The 18,824-nt window shown below is 51.3% G+C and overlaps 1 protein-coding gene across 6 annotated transcripts in view; it reads right to left on the bottom strand.

The window, feature by feature from the left end:
* Positions 1 to 18,824, bottom strand: part of LOC130521650 (CUB and sushi domain-containing protein 1-like) — a 326,982-nt gene that overhangs the window by 24,227 nt on the left and 283,931 nt on the right. For all 6 annotated transcript variants that reach the window (XR_008949399.1, XM_057025371.1, XM_057025372.1 and 3 more), the window contains 16 exons: positions 18,779 to 18,824; positions 17,867 to 17,947; positions 16,479 to 16,592; positions 15,954 to 16,070; positions 15,370 to 15,441; positions 14,707 to 14,853; positions 13,969 to 14,157; positions 13,377 to 13,562; positions 11,866 to 12,063; positions 10,280 to 10,453; positions 6,362 to 6,535; positions 6,102 to 6,275; positions 4,390 to 4,578; positions 3,169 to 3,345; positions 2,143 to 2,328; positions 524 to 700 (listed from right to left, as the gene is read on the bottom strand). The exon at positions 18,779 to 18,824 is cut by the window's right edge and continues 100 nt beyond it. Coding sequence is in view for 5 of the 6 variants with exons in the window: in XM_057025371.1 (XP_056881351.1) it covers positions 524 to 700; positions 2,143 to 2,328; positions 3,169 to 3,345; positions 4,390 to 4,578; positions 6,102 to 6,275; positions 6,362 to 6,535; positions 10,280 to 10,453; positions 11,866 to 12,063; positions 13,377 to 13,562; positions 13,969 to 14,157; positions 14,707 to 14,853; positions 15,370 to 15,441; positions 15,954 to 16,070; positions 16,479 to 16,592; positions 17,867 to 17,947; positions 18,779 to 18,824 (2,401 nt within the window). In the remaining variant the exon portion in view is untranslated. The remainder of the gene's footprint in view (positions 1 to 523; positions 701 to 2,142; positions 2,329 to 3,168; positions 3,346 to 4,389; positions 4,579 to 6,101; positions 6,276 to 6,361; positions 6,536 to 10,279; positions 10,454 to 11,865; positions 12,064 to 13,376; positions 13,563 to 13,968; positions 14,158 to 14,706; positions 14,854 to 15,369; positions 15,442 to 15,953; positions 16,071 to 16,478; positions 16,593 to 17,866; positions 17,948 to 18,778) is intronic.

Raw genomic sequence — 18,824 nt, forward strand, 5'->3', positions numbered from 1 at the left:
GCTGGCCTGGGGAGTAAACACACTCCAGTCTGTGTGCTGAAACCTCTCCTGGAGGACAGAGTCTGCCCCTGCCGGCCACACCCTGGTGGTCTTCACTGATGGTCTGACAGGGTGGGTGAGGGGTGAACACTCGGGGGTGAGGAACACAGAAAGGTGGTCTGATTGTCCCAGGTGGGGGCGGGGTGTTGCCGTATAGGCACCAGCCGAGTTTGTGTGAACATGATCCAGGGTTCTGTTTCCTCTTGTATTGCAGGAAACATGTTGGTGGAATTTGGGAAGCACTGTTTTTAAGTTTGTGTGGTTGAGGTCACCCACAACCATAAATGCAGCGTCCGTGTGGCCGGTTTGTTGTTGGCTAATTTCATTGCGAGTGTGGCTTTAGCATCCGGGGGAATGTAAGCTGCACTTACTATGATGGATGTATGTTCCCGAGGCAGATAAAACTGGAAAACCGTCGCTCCTCATTGAGGAAAGTTGAACATTTTGGAAATTTCAGAACAAGTTTCTGGTAAATGTCTCCTACCAGCACAGTCTGGGGGTTGTCCTGTCCACGTCCCATTGGTTGTGCAGTGTCTCGTGGTTAGGCCTGACGTTTTGAACCCTTCCCAGCACGCGTAAGCCACCGAGCTTCCGAAAGTGACGCCATCATTGAAGACAATTCTGCCGTGTGCCGGCGCTCCGGGGTTACCACAGGATACGGCTGAGAGGTGGAGCAATACACAATCGGTGTAATTAATCACACTGACTCCGCTAGCATGAGCATAACTGTCGAGTCGTCACTCAAGGCCGATCAGCTGCAGGCAGCAATAATGAGATTATCGCCACACTTAGCTTGGAATGAGCCTAAATACGTCCTCGTGCATCTGATTGATGACTAAAGGTTGTGGAACGCAGCAGTTCTACAATATTCCTGTTATGCCCCGGGGGGGTGACAGCACTGTTTAGTCAGTGTTGTGAGGTAATGTGTAGCACAAAGTCCTGCTGGCAGCAGATGGAACCTACTGAACCAGGACAGAGTGCCGACTTGCCAAAACCCACATTTAAAGCGAGGCGAGATCCCACTTTCGTAGCCACTGACCTCATTTCACATAAGAGTCGGATGCTTCACATGTCTGGATGTGTTCGTGATCCATGATGAGCATGAAGTCATCTGCCAATATAGAGCGACTCAGTGAGGGCCACTAACCACTGAACTGAGGCTCCCTCCCAATTTAGTCCTCAACGTTGGATATGAGGACCTTCTTTTGAAGGAGAACAACAGTTTGCTTCGCGTTTGAAGGTGAATTTATTCACTTTTTTCCTCCTGAATTTGGATCTGCTTTACCGTCCCCTAGACCCCCATGAGTCTGGATCTGCTTTACTGTCCCCTAGACCCCCATGAGTCTGGATCTGCTTCCCTCCCCTAGACCCCCATGAGTCTGGATCTGCTTTACCGTCCCCTAGACCCCCATGAGTCTGGATCTGCTTTACCCTCCCCTAGACCCCCATGAGTCTGGATCTGCTTTACCGTCCCCTAGACCCCCATGAGTCTGGATCTGCTTTACCCTCCCCTAGACCCCCATGAGTCTGGATCTGCTTTACCGTCCCCTAGACCCCCATGAGTCTGGATCTGCTTTACCGTCCCCTAGACCCCCATGAGTCTGGATCTGCTTTACCGTCCCCTAGACCCCCATGAGTCTGGATCTGCTTTACCGTCCCCTAGACCCCCATGAGTCTGGATCTGCTTTACCCTCCCCTCGACCCCCATGAGTCTGGATCTGCTTTACCGTCCCCTCGACCCCCATGAGTCTGGATCTGCTTTACCGTCCCCTAGACCCCCATGAGTCTGGATCTGCTTTACCGTCCCCTAGACCCCCATGAGTCTGGATCTGCTTTACCCTCCCCTAGACCCCCATGAGTTTGGATCTGCTTTACCCTCCCCTAGACCCCCATGAGTCTGGATCTGTAGGAGTAGGGATTGAGCTGACCTTCCATCACTGATTCAGTTTTCTAGTTAAACTTTGGATGTGGCCAAATCAAAGCCTTTATAACCATTTAGCAGCTTTTCACTTAAAAAAGGAACAAAAAATGAAACGCGCACACAAATCTATTTCCTGTTAGCTTGTGCTCAGCTCATGTCCATTAGCTGGTGGCCTTCCCTACCTTGACAGACAGGCTGTGTGCCGCTCCAGGTGCCGTTGGGAAGACACGTCCTTTCAACTGAGCCGATCAGACTATATCCTGCCTCGCAGCTAAAACGCAGCAGGCTCTTGGTTTTAAATTCTTCCCCTCCGAGATGGGCACCGTGGGGGGGTATCCCCGGGTCTCCACACATCCCTGGATTTATACCTATATATATGTGACAGTGTTAATACCATAAAGCAGCAGTGCAGGTGTAGATCACTGAAGCAATCAAGGACAATCGGAGTTCCTGATGAGAAACAAGAGGAAGTGCATGCACAAGTCCAAATCCAGTCAATACCATTAATGTGAAACAAGGGTTGTATTCAGCTAATGTCCATTAGCCTTCTAATAGGTTGTAGCGATTTTGTGTACCTTGCTGGTAAAAGGTTAGCGGATTGTGTCTCACCGGGCCCAGCATGCTAATAACCCACTGTATTGTATGAGGGAATCACAACAGCTTAAAAGCATTTATGACAAGGAGCTGCTTTTGGGGGCGTCTGTGAGCAGGGATAAATGGCACGGCACACCAACATGGCACTGTCTGCTAACTGCTGCTGGGTTTAGCATGTTTAGCTGTAGTGTTTAGCATGTTTAGCTGTAGTGTTGTGCGGTGTTAGGGTTAGCCTACTGATGAGCGGCGCTTACAACCCAGAGTAGTCAACACCTGTTCCCACGCGCAGCAGAAGGTTCCAGAGAACAGTTTGGTAATGGCTGTCGTTTCTTTGATGTTTACTTATCCCTTCCATTTGCTTTTTGCTTGCTGTGATAAAGCGCGTGTATTTCTTGCAGTTAATATTTGTGTTTGGAGACCTTCAGCTCCATCATCCCTCAGAGCTTGTCGTCGCTGAAGAAACAAATCATCCTGCACGCTCCACAGTTGCTCTTATTACATGCATCCCATGTGCCTGAAGACAGCGCAGCCAAAACCACACCCGTCCAACGGCGCACTGATGATCAACAGGCGTGCGTGATCAACAGGCGTGCGTGATCAACAGGCGTGCGTACCGGTGCAGTAGGGAGGGGCGCCGCTCCAGGTGCCGTCCTCCTGACAGTGTCGCGTCACGCTGCCGACCAGCAGCCCTCCGTGCAAACAAGAGTACTGAATGACTGAGCCGTAGGTCCAGCTGTGGCTTCCAGATATTGCAGCGTTGGGGGGGACGCCAGGGTCGCCGCAGGAAGTGGCTGCAGGCAGAGTGAGGACAGTGGGAGGTGGTCAGTTCCACAGGTCCAGTGGAACTGACCCTAACCCTGTAACTGGTGAGAAGAGCCTGATTCCAACATGCAGAAGAGCGCGGTAGTTAATTCATTTGGAGAATGTTTGGCAGTGTTACAATCTAAATGGTGCTGCTTTGCTGAGCAGCTGAACACTCTCACCAGCAAATTAAATGGCCTGAGAGGAGGTGAAGCAGTACACATCTGAAATGTAATTCCCCTCAGACAGAAAACAGACAATTTCCTGTGTGGTGCAAACATGGAATTCGCTCCAGAGGCCCAAACACAGGAAAAAGTTTTCTTGAAAAAATCTTCTTTTTTCCCAGCAATTTCAAAAAATTGATGTTTTACAGCGCACAGGTTTGTGGAAGACAGATATGAAACCACTCTGGATTTTCCATTACTGCCTCCTGTGATATCTCCCCTCACCCCTAAATTATATTACTCCATCACTTCCTCGCGCCCCCGTCAGCGCCCCCACCCACCAGACCCAAAATGCTTTGATAGGATCTTTTGTCTGGACTGTGAGACTCGCTGCCCAGACACCAGCGCCTCTCCTCAAACATGTGGGTCTTTTCCTCCTGCTCTCCTTTCTTTCACTGTATCTCTCCATCAGCCCCCCCCCCCCAGTTTAATCTGTGCCTCTATCAGCCGCGGGGGCTCTGTACTGCTCACCTTTGTGTCTGCACACACCTCAACGCAGACACAAACATGCTCAGCACCTTAAGCCTCTCCTCTCAGCCTCCTCTGATGATTACTCCCTCCCATTTCCAAACTCTCTCAGTTTCCCATTCTCTCCTCATCTCCCCCCCCCCCCCCACCCCCCCAGGGGCTCTTGAGGCGCCTCGAATGGCTTTTTCTGACAGACGTAACAAAAAATAAATAGAATCCTGCTGTTGCGCCTTGCGCTGCGCATGACTACGTTTGTCGACGTTCTGCTGCACTCGTCTAAAGTTGTGAGGTCCAAGCTGTCCCGAGCATTCTCATGCAGCCAAAGATAAAGGAAGCTGGTACCTGAGCAGCGGGGGCTCGGCCGGTCCCATTGCCCATCGTGCTGACATGTGAGAAGAGCAGAACCCAGAAGATAGAATCCACGCTTGCAGTGGATGGCCACACTCACGCCGTAGCTAAAGACCTCTGGGTAACGTGGGCCGGACTGACGCACGCCGTTCTCCACCTGGCCGGGGTCAGAACAGTTCACCACTGTGGAGGAGAGCAGAGAGCAAGGTGGTGGACGTGCACATGGACGTGCACGTGGACGTGGACGTGGACAAATCAATCAAGCTGAGACCGGTTCTGAGAGCGGCCCACAGGAAACGTGAGCTGTGATCCAGACTCAGAGGTGAATTTATGCAGATGGAACAAGACTTCAGTGAGCTGATGGTGTGTGTGTGTGTGTGTGTGTGTGTGGTGTGTGTGTGTGTTGTGTGTGTGTGTGTGTGTGTGTGTGTGTGTGCGTGCGTGCGTGTGAATGTCACCCTGTGGGGGGAAAAAGCAGTTTTATGAATGATTACAGAGAAAGAGACAAAGAGAGAGACTAGAAACGAGCTGTGGCTAAATGAGATTGTTCAACTCTCCACAGGGTCTGAAGGATCTAAGGGTCTGAGATCATCAGGACTTGATCTCAGATGGGAAACGCCCTCACACGCTGGCTGCTGTCCTTCACGTGTCTCTGAGGTGTGTGGCAGTAGACCAAATACCCCCCAGTAGACCATATCCCCCCCAGTAGACCATATACCCCCCCCCCAGTAGACCATATACCCCCCAGTAGACCATATACCCTCCCAGTAGACCATATACCCCCCCAGTAGACCACATACCCCCCAGTAGACCATATACCCCCCAGTAGACCAAACCCCCCCAGTAGACCAAATACCCCCCCAGTAGACCATATACCCTCCCAGTAGACCAAACCCCCCCAGTAGACCATATCCCCCCCAGTAGACCATATCCCCCCCAGTAGACCATATACCCTCCCAGTAGACCATATACCCCCCCAGTAGACCATATCCCCCCCAGTAGACCAAACCCCCCCAGTAGACCAAATACCCCCCAGTAGACCAAACCCCCCCAGTAGACCATATACCCCCCCAGTAGACCATATACCTCCCAGTAGACCATATACCCCCCCAGTAGACCATATACCTCCCAGTAGACCATATACCCCCCCAGTAGACCATATACCCTCCCAGTAGACCAAATACCCCCCCAGTAGAACCATATACCCCCCCAGTAGACCAAACACCCCCCAGTAGACCATATACCCTCCCAGTAGACCAAATACCCCCCAGTAGACCATATACCCTCCCAGTAGACCAAATACCCCCCAGTAGACCATATACCCCCCAGTAGACCATATACCCCCCCAGTAGACCATATACCCTCCCAGTAGACCATATACCCCCCAGTAGACCAAACACCCCCCAGTAGACCAAACACCCCCCAGTAGACCATATACCCCCCAGTAGACCAAACACCCCCCAGTAGACCAAATACCCCCCAGTAGACCATACACCCCCCAGTAGACCAAACACCCCCCAGTAGACCATACACCCCCCAGTAGACCAACACCCCCCAGTAGACCAAACACCCCCCAGTAGACCATATACCTCCCAGTAGACCAAACACCCCCCAGTAGACCAACACCCCCCAGTAGACCAAACACCCCCCAGACGAACACCACTGGAGGTGTCTGAGTTCCGAGCTGCTCGTGTAACCATGGTAACCTTTGCAGACGGGCAGCGAGCTGCTCCACTGGCCGTTGAGGCGGCACTGAGCCCGAGCGCCCCCCGTGAGCACGTAACCCCGGTTACATGTGAAGTTGACCACATCGTTGAGGTTGAACTCGCTGCCATTGGTGCGCCCGTGGGCGGGGTTGCCGGGGTGACCGCAGGTGATCGCTGAGGGAGCAGAAGAGATAATGAGGAGTGACCAGAAGTGCTGCTCTCAGGTGGGAGGGTGAATAAACGAGGGCAGCCGGACTTACGGACACAGACGGGCGTGGTTCCAGACCAACGATGGTCTTGCTGGCAGATTCTGACGGACGTGCCGATTAGACGATATCCCAGCATGCACTGGTAGACCACCGTGTCGCGGTAGCTGGAGCCGTCGCCGCTGATGTGGCCGTTGACGATGGGGTCGGGAGAGTCGCAGTGGCCGGCTGGACGGGAGCAGACGGTTATTGTAGCCCCTGAATCCCATAATTCAAACTCAGCTCTTCAGTGCTGGATGATGGTGATGGTGATGGTGATGGTGATGTGATGGTGATGGTGATGGTGATGGTGATGGTGATGTGATGGTGATGGTGATGGTGATGTGATGTGATGTGATGGTGATGGTGATGGTGATGGTGATGGGATGGTGATGGTGATGGTGATGGTGATGGTGATGGTGATGTGATGGTGATGGTGATGGTGATGGTGATGGTGATGATGGTGATGGTGATGGTGATGTGATGGTGATGGTGATGGTGATGTGATGTGATGTGATGTGTGATGGTGATGTGATGGTGATGTGATGGTGATGATGGTGATGGTGATGGTGATGTGATGGTGATGGTGATGTGATGTGATGGTGATGTGATGGTGATGTGATGGTGATGGTGATGTGATGGTGATGGTGATGGTGATGTGATGGTGCTGGTGCTGGTGCTGGTGATGGTGATGTGATGGTGATGGTGATGTGATGGTGATGTGATGGTGATGTGATGTGATGTGATGGTGCTGGTGATGGTGATGGTGATGTGATGTGCTGGTGATGGTGATGTGATGTGATGTGATGTGATGTGATGTGATGTGATGTGCTGTGCTGTGCTGGTGATGGTGCTGGTGATGGTGATGGTGATGTGATGTGATGGTGATGGTGATGTGATGTGATGGTGATGGTGATGGTGATGTGATGGTGATGGTGATGGTGATGGTGATGGTTCATTCACACGTGATGGAGGAGTAATCTCCCCATCGAGGCTCGACAGGATGCAGCGAGCGATGCACCAAGCGACCCATTCATCTGCCCCCCGAGCTGCCTCCATTCATCCGCCCCCCGAGCTGCCCCCATTCATCTGCCCCCCGAGCTGCCCCCATTCATCCCCCCCCCGAGCTGCCCCCATTCATCCGCCCCCCGAGCTGCCTCCTCCACAGAAACCCTGTGGGTCACCGACAAGCTCTCGGGAGAAGCTGCTGCTGAATCTCCACCTTTTCTAGGGTTAGGGTTAGGGCTAGGGTTAGGGTTAGGGTTCACCTTTTCTAGGGTTAGGGCTAGGGTTAGGGTTCACCTTTTCTAGGGTTAGGGTTAGGGTTAGGGTTAGGGTTAGGGTTAGGGTTCACCTTTTCTAGGGTTAGGGTTAGGGTTAGGGTTCACCTTTTCTAGGGTTAGGGTTAGGGTTAGGGTTAGGGTTAGGGTTAGGGTTCACCTTTTCTAGGGTTAGGGTTAGGGTTAGGGTTCACCTTTTCTAGGGTTAGGGTTAGGGTTAGGGTTAGGGTTAGGGTTCACCTTTTCTAGGGTTAGGGTTAGGGTTAGGGTTAGGGCTCACCTTTTCTAGGGTTAGGTTAGGGTTAGGGTTAGGGTTAGGGTTCACCTTTTCTAGGGTTAGGGTTAGGGTTAGGGTTAGGGTTAGGGTTAGGGTTAGGGTTCACCTTTTCTAGGGTTAGGGTTAGGGTTAGGGTTAGGGTTAGGGTTCACCTTTTCTAGGGTTAGGGTTAGGGTTAGGGTTAGGGTTAGGGTTAGGGTTCACCTTTTCCCAGCAACACAAAGATGCTTCCAGGTCCAGCACAGAAACATCTGGCCATCAGCAGCAACACCAGCCAAACAGGTTGGTCTGGCATCAGTGCATCAACACATATCACCAATTACTCACAATAGCTCGATTATTCAGACGATGTTAAACAAAGTGATGTGATGAAAAGAGACACAATTAAAGGAAGGTTTCGTATTTGCAGTGTGTGAGGTCATTGCTTCACCAGGACTCACAACAGCAGCAGCATTGAGGGGAAACACAGATATTCTGTCTGTTCCTGGACCTGGTCGACGCTCAGTCCTGGTTTATTCCTTTAACCTTTGCAATAAATGTGAGTCCCTCCAGTAAACTGTGCATGTAAATCGGGATAAAATATTTGTGGACAGTTCTTCCTAAATCACCTCCTTAATACACATCATAACCTGGCTCTGCACTGAATCGTGGGAGCTGCTCACTTTATCCTACTTATTGCTTGTCTAATGTTCAAGGACCTGAGCCAGACACTTGAATCAACCTCATGCATCATAAATACAGGGATGCAATATTTTGGAGAACATTAAAAACTCCCCAAATCCCTCCCTCAGCAACAGGTGAGCCTGTTCTCAAACACCGATGCTCCTGCTCCAGGTGGAAGATTCCGGATTCCTACTTCCGTACAGCAATTCTTGGTCGATCTGAGCGTGAACGTGCAGAGTGGGTGACGCCTCTCTGCTTCCACGAGAGGCCTGGTCACCTACCGAAACCACGCCATGCCTCAGTTGTGCTCCGCCTCATCTCCTCCACCTGCCTGCTCGTGATGGACACAAATGTAGTCCAGAAATTTAAACTGCACGTTTAAATGAAGACACCGACAGGTAGAATCCATCAGATGGGGCCTATTGCCTCAAGATTCTGTCATATAAATGTTCACGTTCATATTAGCGCCATGCTAACCTCACCCTGGTTCATGTTCCACCAGAAGTTTTATTATTTATCCAGATTTTTGAAAAAACCTCAGTGTGTTTCTACAGAAATTAAAAACTTTCCCTCAACCCAAAACCTTCTCTGGAAAAAGTAGAAAGTCCTGGAAGTTCTTGGGAAGCTGCTGATTGGGGCAGAGCTGTGTGGTGTTCTGCACTTCCTACACCTGCCATGTTGGAGCCCTAATGACCCTAATGACCCTAAAGGCCCTAATGACCCTAAAGTCCCTAAGGCCCTAGTGACCCTAAAGGCCCTAATGACCCTAAAGGCCCTAAAGGCCCTAAAGGCCCTAGTGACCCTAAAGGCCCTAATGACCCTAAAGGCCCTAATGACCCGAAAGGCCCTAATGACCCTAAGTCCCTAATGACCCTAAAGGCCCTAATGACCCTAAAGGCCCTAAAGGCCCTAAAGGCCCTAATGACCCTAAAGTCCTAATGACCCTAAAGGTCCTAATGACCCTAAAGGCCCTAATGACCCTAAGGCCCTAAAGGCCCTAGTGACCCTAAAGGCCCTAATGACCCTAAAGGCCCTAATGACCCGAAAGGCCCTAAAGACCCTAAAGGCCCTAATGACCCTAAAGGCCCTAAAGGCCCTAATGACCCTAAAGGCCCTAATGACCCTAAAGGCCCTAAAGGCCCTAATGACCCTAAAGGTCCTAATGACCCTAAAGGCCCTAATGACCCTAAAGGCCCTAATGACCCTAAAGGCCCTAAAGGCCCTAATGACCCTAAAGGTCCTAATGACCCTAAAGGCCCTAATGACCCTAAAGGCCCTAATGACCCTAATGACCCTAAAGGTCCTAATGACCCTAAAGGCCCTAATGACCCTAAAGGCCCTAAAGGCCCTAATGACCCTAAAGGCCCTAAAGGCCCTAATGACCCTAAAGGCCTAAAGGCCCTAATGACCCTAAAGGTCCTAATGACCCTAAAGGCCCTAATGACCCTAATGACCCTAATGACCCTAAAGGCCCTAATGACCCTAAAGGCCCTAATGACCCTAATGACCCTAAAGGCCCTAATGACCCTAATGACCCTAATGACCCTAATGACCCTAATGACCCTAATGACCCTAAAGGCCCTAATGACCCTAAAGGCCTAATGACCCTAAAGGCCCTAATGACCCTAAAGGGAGACGTCTGCAGGGACGTCTCAGTGTGAGAAAGGACGAAGGAGCCGGCGGAGGCACAGGTGAAACAGACTCAGATCTTACCCAGACAGCGGGTCTCTGCACCGCTCCACAGCCCGTTAGCGCCGCACTCCCGAACATGTGACCCCACCAGAGTGTAACCGTGGTTACACATAAAGATGGCTGTGGCTCCAAATGTGACCAGCGTCCCCAGTTTGGTCCCGAAGGGTGGTGATGGAAGCTCGCCACAGGAGATGACTAGGCGGCAAAAAGACACACAAATCAATGCAGACACACACTGACAACAATACTGTAATATACTGATATATAATATATATATATACTGATACTGTAACCTCTGACATCATCACAGCGATACTGTAACCTCTGACATCATCACAGGGATACTGTAACCTCTGACATCATCACAGCGACACTGTAACCTCTGACATCATCACAGCGACACTTTAACCTCTGACATCATCACAGGGATACTGTAACCTCTGACATCATCACAGCGACACTGTAACCTCTGACATCATCACAGCGACACTTTAACCTCTGACATCATCACAGCGACACTGTAACCTCTGACATCATCACAGGGATACTTAACCTCTGACATCATCACAGCGACACTGTAACCTCTGACATCATCACAGGGATACTGTAACCTCTGACATCATCACAGGGATACTGTAACCTCTGACATCATCACAGCGACACTTTAACCTCTGACATCATCACAGGGATACTTTAACCTCTGACATCATCACAGCGACACTTTAACCTCTGACATCATCATCACAGGGATACTGTAACCTCTGACATCATCACAGGGATACTGTAACCTCTGACATCATCACAGGGATACTGTAACCTCTGACATCATCACAGGGATACTTTCACCTCTGACATCATCACAGTGATACTGTAACCTCTGACATCATCACAGGGATACTTTAACCTCTGACATCATCACAGCGACACTTTAACCTCTGACATCATCACAGGGATACTTTAACCTCTGACATCATCACAGCGACACTTTAACCTCTGACATCATCACAGCGATACTGTAACCTCTGACATCATCACAGTGATACTGTAACCTCTGACATCATCACAGGGATACTTTAACCTCTGACATCATCACAGCGACACTTTAACCTCTGACATCATCACAGCGATACTTTAACCTCTGACATCCAAATGTATCAAATAGTGAAAACTGTTAACGATATTAACTATATAACTAAACTATATTAGCTCAGCATTTGGCCCATAAATGATTCATCTTTGGGTTTAAACTTCCATTGCTAACGCTAGCAGGTTGTCTTCTGGCTGCCTGTTTTAACGGCGTCTCCTTCAGCAACAGGAAACCTGGCGGCAGAAAGGGAAAGACAAATCTCCCCCCCCCCCACGCCCCCCCGTGACAGCAGGCTCTACAGGATCCAGGAAAACCCTCTCCTGTCCTCCAACAGGGCTGCTATGTTCTGTCGTCAATCATGAATAACCAGATGAGCGAGCAGACGCAGTTTGATTTACTCTTCTTTTAAAAAAAAAACAAACATTTTTCGCTTGTGAAGTTTTAAGAAAAGAAAATCCACAAATGTTCATCATTAAAACGTTTGAATCTGTCAGCAGCTGTTAAAATAGTCATTGCTCACTTTTACACGTGGCCGGGTCCTCCGACCCCTCCCAGGTTCCGTTGGCGCGGCAGTGGAGAGTCCGGTGTCCCACACCTAAAAAGTACCCAGTGGAGCATTCCAGCATCAGGATGGAGCCAAACTCTCCGAGCCTCCCGACCAGCAGCCGGTAGGTCATGTGTTCGGATAGGATGCCCTCGATGCTGCTGCAGTGGAGGGCTGCAAAACAGTCAGCAGTGAGCAGCCGGGACTCAGGTGGGTGGGTGGTGTGTGTGTGGGTGGGTGTATGGGTGTGTGGGTGTGTGGGTGGGTGGGTGGGTTGTGTGTGTGTGTGGGGGTGTGGGTGTGGGTGTGTGTGGTGTGGGTGTGTGTGTGTGGGTGTGGGTGGGTGGGTGTGTGGGTGGGTGTGTGGGTGTGGTGGGTGTGGGTGGGTGTGTGTGTGGGTGTGTGTGGGTGTGGGTGGGTGTGGGTGGGTGGGTGTGTGGGTTGTGTGTGGTGTGTGTGTTGGTGTGGGTGTGTGTGTGTGGGTGGGTGTTGTGGGTGTGTGTGGGTGTGGTGGGTGGGTGTGGTGTGGGTGGGTGTGGGTGTGGGTGTGGGTGGGTGGGTGGGTGTGGGTGTGGGTGTGGTGTGTGTGGGTGTTGTGTGGGTGTGTGTTGGTGTGTGTGGGTGTTGGGTGGGTGGGTGTGTGTGTGGGTGGTGTGTGGTGTGTGTGTGTGTGGGTGTGGTGTGGGTGTGTGTGTTGTGTGTGTGTGTGTGGGTGGGTGGGGTGTGTTGTGGGTGTGGGTGGTGTGTGGTGTGGGTGTGTGTTGGTGTGTGTGTGTTTGTGTGGGTGGGTGTGAGTGTGGGTGGGTGGTGTGGTGTGTGTGTGGTTGTGGGTGTGGGTGGGTGTGGGTGTGGGTGGGTGGGTGTGGGTGGGTGTGTGTGGGTGTGTGTGTGTGGGTGTGTGTGGTGGGTGTGGGTGTGTGGTGGGTGTGTGGTGTGGGTGGTGTGTGTGTGGTGTGGTGGGTGTGTGTGGTGTGTGTGGGTGTGTGTGGTTGTGTGTGTGTGTGTGGTGGGTGTGTGTGTGGGTGTGTGGGTGTGGTGTGGGTGGGTGGGTGGTGTGTGGTGTGGGTGTGTGTGGTGGGTGGGTGGGTTGTGTGTGTGGGTGTGGGTTGTGTGGGTGTGTGGGTGTGGTTGTGGGTGGGTGTGTGGGTGTGGTGGGTGGGTGTGGTGTGTGTGTGTGGGGGGTGTGTGTGTGTGTGTGTGTGTGTGTGTGTGTTATATTCCGCTGCAGACTTCAATATTTCATTTAGGAAGTTTCCTAAACATGTGCCATTCATTGTTCGGCCCCGTGTGTGTTGTATTCTGACTATAATAGAATCTAAACTAAAGGATCGATATTAGGATATTAGGACTATTAATATGATAATTGTATAATTGGAAACATGACTTACTTTCTGTCAGGTAAATCGTTAACTAACTGAAAATTAGCATCAGTAAAACCAGAATTCCTCATGTGTGGTGAAAGGAAGGAAAAGTAGGAGTGTACTGACGCAGACATCTGGGCGCCGCGGCGGCGTTGCTCCAGCTGCCGTCCTCCAAACACACGGCGGTGAGCGGCCGGTCGGGGTCGGGGCGGTGGCCCTCGTCACAGCGGTAGCTCACCTGGCTGCCCACGGTGTACCTGTTCGCCTGGAAGGTGCCGTTGCCCACAGCCTGGGGGAGTCCACATGAGACGGCTGCAGGGACACGCCCACAACCGTCACACACCCACGTTTAAACTTTGATTCATGGTTGCTTTGTGCAACAGGTGCACAATTAACAGAAGAAAGCTGGCAGCTAATTAGCATCTGCTGTTTGTGCCGACTGCAGCCGAGGCTCGAAGCCCATTTTAACCATAGCAACGCTGCCAGAGACCAGCGCCATGTTGTTTGCAGGAATACACCTCCAACCCTCTATGAATGAGGAGGAAATGCTCACTTTCACGCGTTTGTGAGCCCACCCACATGAACACATTCACCACCTGTGTCACCGTGCACCGTTTCCAGGCCCAGCGTCACCCTGTCCATCACCTGTTCACCTGTTCACCTGTTCACCTGTTCACCTGTCATTGTTGCTCCAGTCCAACATGACTAAAATCCTTACCTTGGCATATCGGCGGGGGGGTATCCCACTGGAAAAGCCCATTTGGATAGAGCCTACAGGTTGCATTGCTTGATCCTACCAGGCGGTAACCACGGTTACAGTAGTAGAGCAGCCTGCTGCCCGGCCGCAGCCTGGTGCGGTTGATCACGCCTCCGTTCAGCGGCGGGTCGTTGATGCTGCAGTAGGCAGCTGTGCAGACAGAGACAGGCAGGTTAGCGCACGTTAGGCACCTAACACACCAACCCATCAGATGGATGCTATGCATCACGGAAACATGTAGCCCAACATTCCAGCCCAGCTGGGCTCCCTCCCGGCTCCCGTTAGAGGGAAGAGTCCCAATCTGGAACACACACGCCTCCCACTGAACACTGAGCCTCATCGTGAGCATTTTTCTCTCTTTTGAAGGGTTCAGAGGGTTCAGTTCCTCACAAACCCACATTTTTAGTTTGCATAAATGGAATAAAACTCCCCATGGATGCACTTGATATTTTAGTGTGTCCATAAATTCCACTAGGAACCTCACACCGACGGTCGAAGCAGACCGACCGAGACTCCTCATGATTGCAGCAAAACTGAAACATAAATATTAAAGAAACCTCGTATTGAGATATTTGGATGCTAAATGGTTGCTTTCCTGTACTGGAAGATCGTAGAAGTCCCACGCTAGGTTTGGCACTCGTAACGCAGCACAAATAACGTTGCCTTTGAAAGACTCTTCCAGGACAATCGTACGGATACCTGAATATCGGATCTTGAACCCCCTCTTGTTGGTGGCGTGGTCGGTGGACCAGCGGAGATAAAGCTGGTTCGTCTTCGATGTGAAGTTCAGCTGAGACGAGTGGTTCCCGCTCAGAGCAACGAGCAACGGGCTCTGACCCGAGGAGCCTGCAACACAGCACGCCAAAGTAAACCTCTGCGCATTTTCCTATTCTTGTGAGCACCTGCATGGCTCTGCTGTTATTTCTGGAGCTCTCAGCGCTGACGGACAGTTCTGGCCTTCATTAGTAGGCGTGGGGCTGGATTATCAGAGGGACCCGGACAGGAAAGTCCACAATGTGCTGCTTTATTGGTACTGAGGTCCTGCAGCATCCGTCTGTTGCTACGGAGCAGCAACGTGTGTTTGATCATTGAAAGATCTCACCCACATTCATGCAGACCAGAACGCAGCTTCCACCAGCACCGACCTCCGACCTCCGACCTCCGACTCTACTGGACAGACTAGCTGCTGCAGTAAATTCTCATCTAACGGGTCGTTGTCATGGACGGACGGTCTCATGGACGGGACAGTCGTTCTCATGGACGGGACAGTCGTTCTCATTGACGTGTGTGTGTGTGTGTGTGTGTGTGTGTGTGGTCCTGTGTGTGTGTGTGTGTGTGTGTGTGTGTGTTTTAGGTGCGTACCATCGAATATCTCCAGCTCATCGAACTGCTTCTCACTGTGGAACACCTCTACGTAGATGTTGACGGTGGAACCTGAGGAAACGACAGAACTCATCATCTCAGCCATAAATGTGCAACAACAGGATTCCCAGCGGGACACATGTTCAAACATTCCGTCACCCCCAGGGAAGCGAGCACGAACCACAACCTCCTCGGGTTCTGTTGTGCCTCCCACCCCGTTTATTCCCACCATCCAGGCTTCGGATCAGGAAGTGCAGCGGGTGAACGGAGCAACATCCAGTTTGATCCTCCACATATATAACGTACTAACGCACCACCCCCAGGAGACCTGCAGGCCACCGCTAACGGTGTGGAAAAGCATGGATGAACGGTCGGAACTGCGGCCTTGAGCCGGAACCAAGAAACGAGAGCACATTTCCTGGGTTTTAGTGTCACTGCCTGTTGCTTGAGCATCAATTTTAAAAAGTGTTTATTATTTTTAATGCCCTCGAGGTCTTCCCTGCTTCATCCTCGCGCCCTCTCAGGGAGGGGCGGAGTTTTCTCAGGCGTTAGACACCTCCTTTAACCCCGAACAACACACTCACCTGGAATCATGCGGAGCAGCCAGGAGCAGGTTTGGCTGTTGGGGTAGTTTCCAGGAAAACCAGGACTCAGGATCACCCCTGAGGAAGACGTCCTCTCCTCATTGGCAGGACACTGGGCTGTTGGGGGGGAGGGGTGTGGGGGGATGCCAGAATCATTAGCTCTAACCTTCTTTACACATCTTCTAACAGACCCAACCTTTAAAATAATCAAGTGAAACACTCGACTGGGACTCTCAGGTGTGTGTGTGTGGTTCTGTACGTGTGTGTGGTTCTGTGTGTGTGTGTGTGTGTGTGTGTGTGTTGGAGGGCACTCTGGATGCTTCATTTGTTTCACCTCTACACTTTTTATTTTCTGACCACGTTACTGAAACTGATTGAAAAATAATCAACGCTTACATTAGTAACTAGTTACCTTAATTACCTGTATCCCAATAAAATGTATTTAACAACACAGAATTTAAAAGAATGTAATTTGTTGTGTAGAAACTACCAAAACTCCAAGAGGTGTCCTGAAGGTAATGTTACCTTGGCATGTCGGGGGCGGAGCCTCGAACAGCAAATGGGAGTTGAGCTGACAGGTGAGCGCCGCCGTCCCCACCAGGGTGTATCCAGGGAGACAGGTGTACCTCACAACATCACCTTCAGGGGGGACAAGGATCAACACGTCTGTTAAAACAACCAGGGTTTCCAGAACCACCTGAAGCTGTATGAGAGTGATGGGCTGGCACCGCTCAGGTGTCCCACACACATCACAGCTGTATGAGAATGATGGGCTGGCACCGCTCAGGTGTCCCACACACATCACAGCTGTATGAGAGTGATGGGCTGGCACCGCTCAGGTGTCCCACACACATCACAGCTGTATGAGAGTGATGGGCTGGCACCGCTCAGGTGTCCCACACACATCACAGCTGTATGAGAATGATGGGCTGGCACTGCTCAGGTGTCCCACACACATCACAGCTGTATGAGAGTGATGGCTGGCACCGCTCAGGTGTCCCACACACATCACAGCTGTATGAGAGTGATGGGCTGGCACCGCTCAGGTGTCCCACACACATCACAGCTGTATGAGAGTGATGGGCTGGCACTGCTCAGGTGTCCCACACACATCACAGCTCCCACTGAGGTGAGGCCTCTCCAGCTGCCCGACCCCCAGAAACAAGAACATTCCAGCTGTGCTGCTGCAGTTAAACTAGTGGCACTGTCCTGTTTTTGCCCCAGCAGCCTGAGACGGTGGCAGGATGCTTCTACAACAGCCCTGAGATGGTGGCAGGGTGCTTCTACAGCCCTGAGATGTGGCAGGATGCTTCTACAGCCCTGAGACGGTGCAGGATGCTTCTACAGCCCTGAGACGGTGGCAGATGCTTCTACAGCCCTGAGACGGTGGCAGATGCTTCTACAGCCCTGAGACGGTGGCAGGATGCTTCTACAGCCCTGAGATGGTGGCAGGATGCTTCTACAAGCCCTGAGACGGTGGCAGGATGCTTCTACAAGCCCTGAGACGGTGGCAGGATGCTTCTACAGCCCTGAGATGGTGGCAGGGTGCTTCTACAGCCCTGAGATGGTGGCAGGATGCTTCTACAGCCCTGAGACGGTGGCAGGATGCTTCTACAGCCCTGAGACGGTGGCAGGATGCTTCTACAGCCCTGAGATGGTGGCAGGATGCTTCTACAGCCCCCACACTGGCAGCCAAACGGAGCCCTGCACTGTTTCTGGAAATATTCTTTCTTTCTTCACTTTACAGTCGATGCCAAAGGTCACTGAAGCTCATCGTCACAAACACAGCGGAGGGAAACGTGACAAATGTTATCTGGCACCCTGAAATGGAGGTAACGTTAATAAGACGGAGCAGCTCCCACCAAACCAGCGGGTCCAGGTCAGATTCGTCCTGTCGTCTAACGGGACATTACCGATTTGGAAGTCTTTGTCTTCATAGAAGAGTTCTGCGTTTTCCACCACAGGAGGAGCGGGACACTTCTTCAGACGGTAGGCTGGACAGAAATGAAAAATGTCTTTAATCCCGACAGATTTGCCCCCCAGGAAGGGGCAGATGTGTGATCAAAAAGCATCTCTAACATGTAGCAAATGTGTGAGGGTCTGTTTGAATGTAATGAGGGCCGAGGCCGGATCACTTCAAAGCTGCTCACTCCTGAACAGAAGCTTTAAACCAACATTTACCGTTTGCTTTCATGTCTGGCAGACGCTGCACGGCCTTTCTCTTTGCTAACCCTGACACGCTTTTCTAGCAGCGCATGGCGAATATAACACGTGTGAAATTTACTGCAGTCATGTGACTCAGCTGAACAAGGAAACAAGTACTTTCTGCCCTCATGTCCAGTTTTTTCTGGTTTGGAAAAAAGAGCATCAGTCCAAAGTTACGGGCAAAAGGAGAATTAGCATGTAGAGAAAGTGTGATTAAGAAGATTAAGAGCTGGTGGCATCCCAGCCTGAGCAGGGGGCCAGAACACAGAGCCGTGGTACCGGGCCAGAGTTCTGGGCCCCTCCATCCAGGGGTCACCTGTCTAGATGTTACAGCGCTTTTATACAGCAAAACATTCAACTGAAAGAGAAAAAAACCAAAAACTGACTGTATCAGAGACAAATGTAAGAGTTTATAATGTGCTCAGGTGCCACGAATTTAAAAAGACGTCTCCTGTCGTCCATCTTTGTTTGTAGTGCTGCCCAAACACGCCAGCAGGACCCTCTCAGCCCGGGAGGACTCCTGAGATCAGGCAGGGATTACTGCTGGATTACAGGCTCCACATGCACACGGTGTGTGTGTGTGTGTGTGTGTGTGTGTGTGTGTGTGTGTGTGTGTGTACCATGGAAATTGAGAATAAAGAACCCTCCAGTTGAGAAGTCAGAGTG

The sequence above is a fragment of the Takifugu flavidus genome, chromosome 2 (assembly GCF_003711565.1).
Source record: "Takifugu flavidus isolate HTHZ2018 chromosome 2, ASM371156v2, whole genome shotgun sequence".
Taxonomy (NCBI): Eukaryota; Metazoa; Chordata; class Actinopteri; order Tetraodontiformes; family Tetraodontidae; genus Takifugu; species Takifugu flavidus.